The 4,367-nt window shown below is 40.7% G+C and overlaps 1 protein-coding gene across 1 annotated transcript; it reads right to left on the reverse strand.

Moving 5' to 3' along the window:
* Positions 1-397: 397 nt before the first annotated feature.
* Positions 398-4,120, reverse strand: LOC311199594 (uncharacterized protein; the record flags this gene model as incomplete). Its single annotated transcript, XM_084273715.1, has 5 exons — positions 398-405; positions 1,146-1,277; positions 2,450-2,581; positions 3,504-3,545; positions 3,820-4,120. 5 exons carry the CDS (start codon positions 4,118-4,120, stop codon positions 398-400), a joined length of 615 nt encoding a protein of 204 aa, XP_084129841.1.
* Between the last annotated feature and the right edge of the window lie 247 nt (positions 4,121-4,367).

Here is a 4,367-nt window from a genome sequence, read left to right on the forward strand (position 1 = left end):
CAACAATCATCTACCAGGGGAAAGTTAACAGGAGCATTTGGTTCTAATAAAATATGGGTTATTTTAGTAACTGAGAGGGGATGTCCCAGCTTCTGGCATTACAAAAGGTCCCATAAAACCTGGAGCCAAGCTGACTACAGGATATAGAGGGGAAACTGTATGTCAGGGTCATGGAGCATCCAGAGACATGTGCAGATGATCAAGACACGAGTACTGGCACCACTGCAGAGTCACACAGGGACCCAAGTCTATTGACTCAGATGTGATGCAGGGATGGCATCTACTGAACATGGTCCTAGTAAACCTGTCTAGTCCCCCACAGGACACCCTCCTGCCACTGTAGTAATGTTAATTCATAATTTGCTATAATTAAACCCCCAAAAGTCAAATCTTACCATTAAAAACCTGATGGAGCACAAAGACAGGTCCTAGGAAAAAAACAGCATAAGAACACCAGCATTAGCAAGGATTTAGTTAGAAGAATTAAAAGTAACAGACTTGCAGGGTTTTTTTCCTCAATTTATCTGAAATTCCTGGAAAAACTCACTGGTATCCATCTCAAACAGGTCCACAGACCTTGTGTTTTGTCCACAAATCCCCACCACACATGGCAGGTGTGACACTTTGCCCTGTAACAGCACAGTTTCATCCCAGCACAACTATCTCTGAACTGAGAGGTGGTTTAATACTATCTCACTTTCAGAATATTGCAGTTTCAGTGTGGTGAGGGAGGAGGGAAGAGCCAAGAGCAATACCCAGGAAGACAGATATTTCCAGAAGGTTTTATTCACACGACCGACTTATTCCATGCCCTTCTAAAAAGTCCCTCCCCAGCTTTCTCATAGGCCCCTTCAGGTACTGGAAGGCTGCTATAAGGTCTCCCCAGAACTTTCTCTTCTCCAGGCTTTATTTTTCACAATAAAACCCACTGCCTGGGAACTATGCCACGGCACCAAAGCAGAGCGCTGCAGTTGGTACCAGCTGTCAGCCCAGCCTCCAGTTCCCAGCGCATATTATTTAGCAACTTAATAAACAATGCTAGAGAAATGAGATGCAAAAAGAAAACCCTGTATGCTTTTTCCACTGCCAGTGCAGCCTGTAAGGCAGGTCACCCATAGGAAATGTAGCATTTTGTCAGACTGTACCTTGACCATTTCTTTTCCTTCGAACACAGAACGCTGCCACAGCTGTCACTGCCAGCCCAAGAATCATTACGGCGATGATGATGATGTTGATGTTGCTCTTGTCATGAACATCTGTAACTTTTAGTGCAATTCCTGCAAAGTAGAAGAAAATAGAGAGTTCAAACAGATGGGTCAAGAAATGAGCCTGCCTCAGAAGCATCAGCTATGAAGAATTAGACCTGGTCCTTCTGCCATGTACCCTACAAGAGCTGATAACGAGAGAAGGAAGTGATGAATGAGGGAACAAATAGCCTCTGGCTTAGGATAGCTTAATGAAGATGCCTGTAACCAAAAACATCTCTCTCAATCCTTGAATCTCCACCCCAACAGATACCCTTGAATACCTATCTCTGAAACAACCAAAACCAAGAGGTGTGAGATCTTGTATCCTGAAAATGGAAGAAGGCCAATAGCTCTGAAGTCTTTTAGTGATCTTACTAAAAATACTAAAAAACAGGGCATGCAATAAGTAGAAAATAAAAGTTGGAAGAATGTTTTTCAGGGCAGCATCATTCTAGATGGTGTCTGGGTAGTGTGGATTGTGGAACCATTCAGCTAGGTAATATAACCTGAGTGATGGGTTCAGATTCCACTAAGGAAATCCATTTTGTTCATTTTTTAAAGACCTCAATCCACAGGAACATAAACATATAAGTATCTAGAAAAGTTATTTATATACTTGTCTATTAATTATAATAGACTTATCCAACATACATTGAAAAATTACCTCTCCCACCTCCCCCCAAATCCCAAATAACACAGCAAAAAGCAGAGCCAAGGACCCTCCCCAGATAAGAATAAATGTTTACTTGTCTCAAGCAAAGATACCCTGTTTGTCCATAACCTAGGGAAGACTACAGGGATTTCTACACTGAAAGAAATTTGGCTATAAAAATTAACTGTGTGTGATGAAAGTCCTCTTGGTCTGGAGGTAAAGTCTCATTTATCATTTACTGGTCAGTGGAACTCTTGGGAGCTTGTAGTGTGCCCATCTCACAACCCCTTCCCCAAAAAGCATCCCCCTATCTATAGCTGTATAGCTACCAGTATGCAAACATGTGTCAGTGGATGTTTTCAGGACTGAACACCCACATGGGCTAGTGGAAAGTCTCTGAGTTTGGATGGCCACAGCACGTGTACATCCAAGGGCACATCCACACTCCCCTCCAGGTAAAACTTTGTTCCCGTCAAGCTGACTGGGCAAAACTTTCTCAACATAAAGAGCAAACACACACATTAGAAGATGAACCCCTATTTCCCCTCACCAGTGTCATTGGTTAGTGATTCTGTAGATTTCTTACTGCATATTTCAGTGTAGCAGTCCAGGGAAGGTTTGGGCTCGGAGATGTTGGTTTCTGCCACACAGCAAGTTCTAGTGGTGTTACCCCTCAGATTTTCTGAGAAAGATGAAAGACAAAAGAAGTTTTAGTTCTAAACATGGATCATTTAGAAGGCTTAGCCTGCATGCTTTTATACAACTTATTCCTGTTCTAAGAGGTGGGAAATGTAATGGCCATTAACCTGAGACCTTCTTCCTACCTACACATCCCACTCTCAGCACATCCACCTGCTCCCCTCTCAAGGGATACAGGCATCTCTGTCTGAACCAAATTCCAGTTTTCCCTGAGGATGTTTTAGTATCACCCAAACATTACACAGCAATAAAGCATGCAGATATTTTGTAATGGTAAACATAAATCTAGGAGAGGACTGGCTTGCAGTGGTCAGGAATCACATGCAATGGCAACTGTTAGGCTGGACAAAAAAAAGAGGTCTTTTCCTTAACTACTGTCAGCCATAACATTAGAAATGATGCTCCAAGTCTAACAAGAGAGGTGATGAAAGTTGCTTTTCAGAGAGGGTCATCCCCAGCCAGGAGAGCAAAGCCATATACAAATATATATTAAAAAAATATGTTTACGTATATAAATATATATAATATATAAAAATATATTATATATCATATAAAATATATACAATATGTTATACATTTAAAATATAACATATAGATATATAATATATTTATATATTATATATAGATATAAATATATATTCAATCAGATGTTAACTGGTGACATGTCATTGACATGGATGGCGTTCAACTAAATTACCCTCATGCAATCTGATCCACCATGAAGTTTTGCCCTCTTGGGACACCTGCTACATGTACTGATGGGGATTTTTATTTGACAGTTTTATGAGAAAGCTGGAAAGACACCTCCTGGTTATATACCAAACTGTACAGGACAGCAACACAGAATGTCTTTGGGCTAGAGCTGGGTTTCAGCATGCACTGACTCAAGTAGATGGGATTCCTACCTTGTAAACTGGCACAGCCTTTGCTCATGAGAAATTCATTTTCTATAAAGAAGAAAAAAAAAGAAATATTTTAAAGATGAGGGAAACAGGAATTTATCTGGATTTCCACTAGTGTAGTCTTAAGCAGTGGTTGACCTGAGAGAATGTAAATCTTTTCTGTGAATGATTTAATGACTTTTTTTCCCCAAAATAAACTCATTTGGATGATTTCATTTACTCATTAACCTCACTGTCTGCCAAAATATGTAACAGCTCAGTTTAACAACCAGAAGTATGTTTTCCATATGTTGACAGCCAAGCTTCCAGTAGAACATACCTCCAGAATCCGAGATGCTAGCACACGAGAGTCCCACTCCTCCTTTTTTCTTCCAGTAAATGGCATAAACTCCTTTAACAGAAGTATATTGAAAGCACATACTGATATGTGTGTCATTGGTCTCCAACTGAATGATTCCATTTGAAAACATCTCATTTTGTGTTTCAGCAATTATATCAAAGCTTTCATAATCATGTGATTGGCACTTGGCGGTCTCACAGCCTTCACAGTGGTAGACTGTCACAGCTGTGTTGCTAGAGGAAGAGCCTTGTGTTCCCCCAGCATGATTCTCACTGGCCATGGCAATATCTGAATGAGAAAACAAAGAAACATTATCTTCTACCAGCTTTCTCCCCAGACTTACAGTGGTAGAGAATGGGATGAGTTTTGGTGGGCAAACCAGAGTCATGGCTTACAAGACACTGTCTGCCAATAGGAAAATTTTATATGGTGCTGGTTCCAGTCTCCAAAATAATTTCTGGGGTAGAAATTCGACATAAGACCCCCCACTGCTTGGGAAGCAAGTTGAAAGGGATTGCTCTCACTGA

Source organism: Gallinula chloropus (assembly GCF_964237585.1).
Source record: "Gallinula chloropus genome assembly, chromosome: 20".
Taxonomy (NCBI): domain Eukaryota; kingdom Metazoa; phylum Chordata; class Aves; order Gruiformes; family Rallidae; genus Gallinula; species Gallinula chloropus.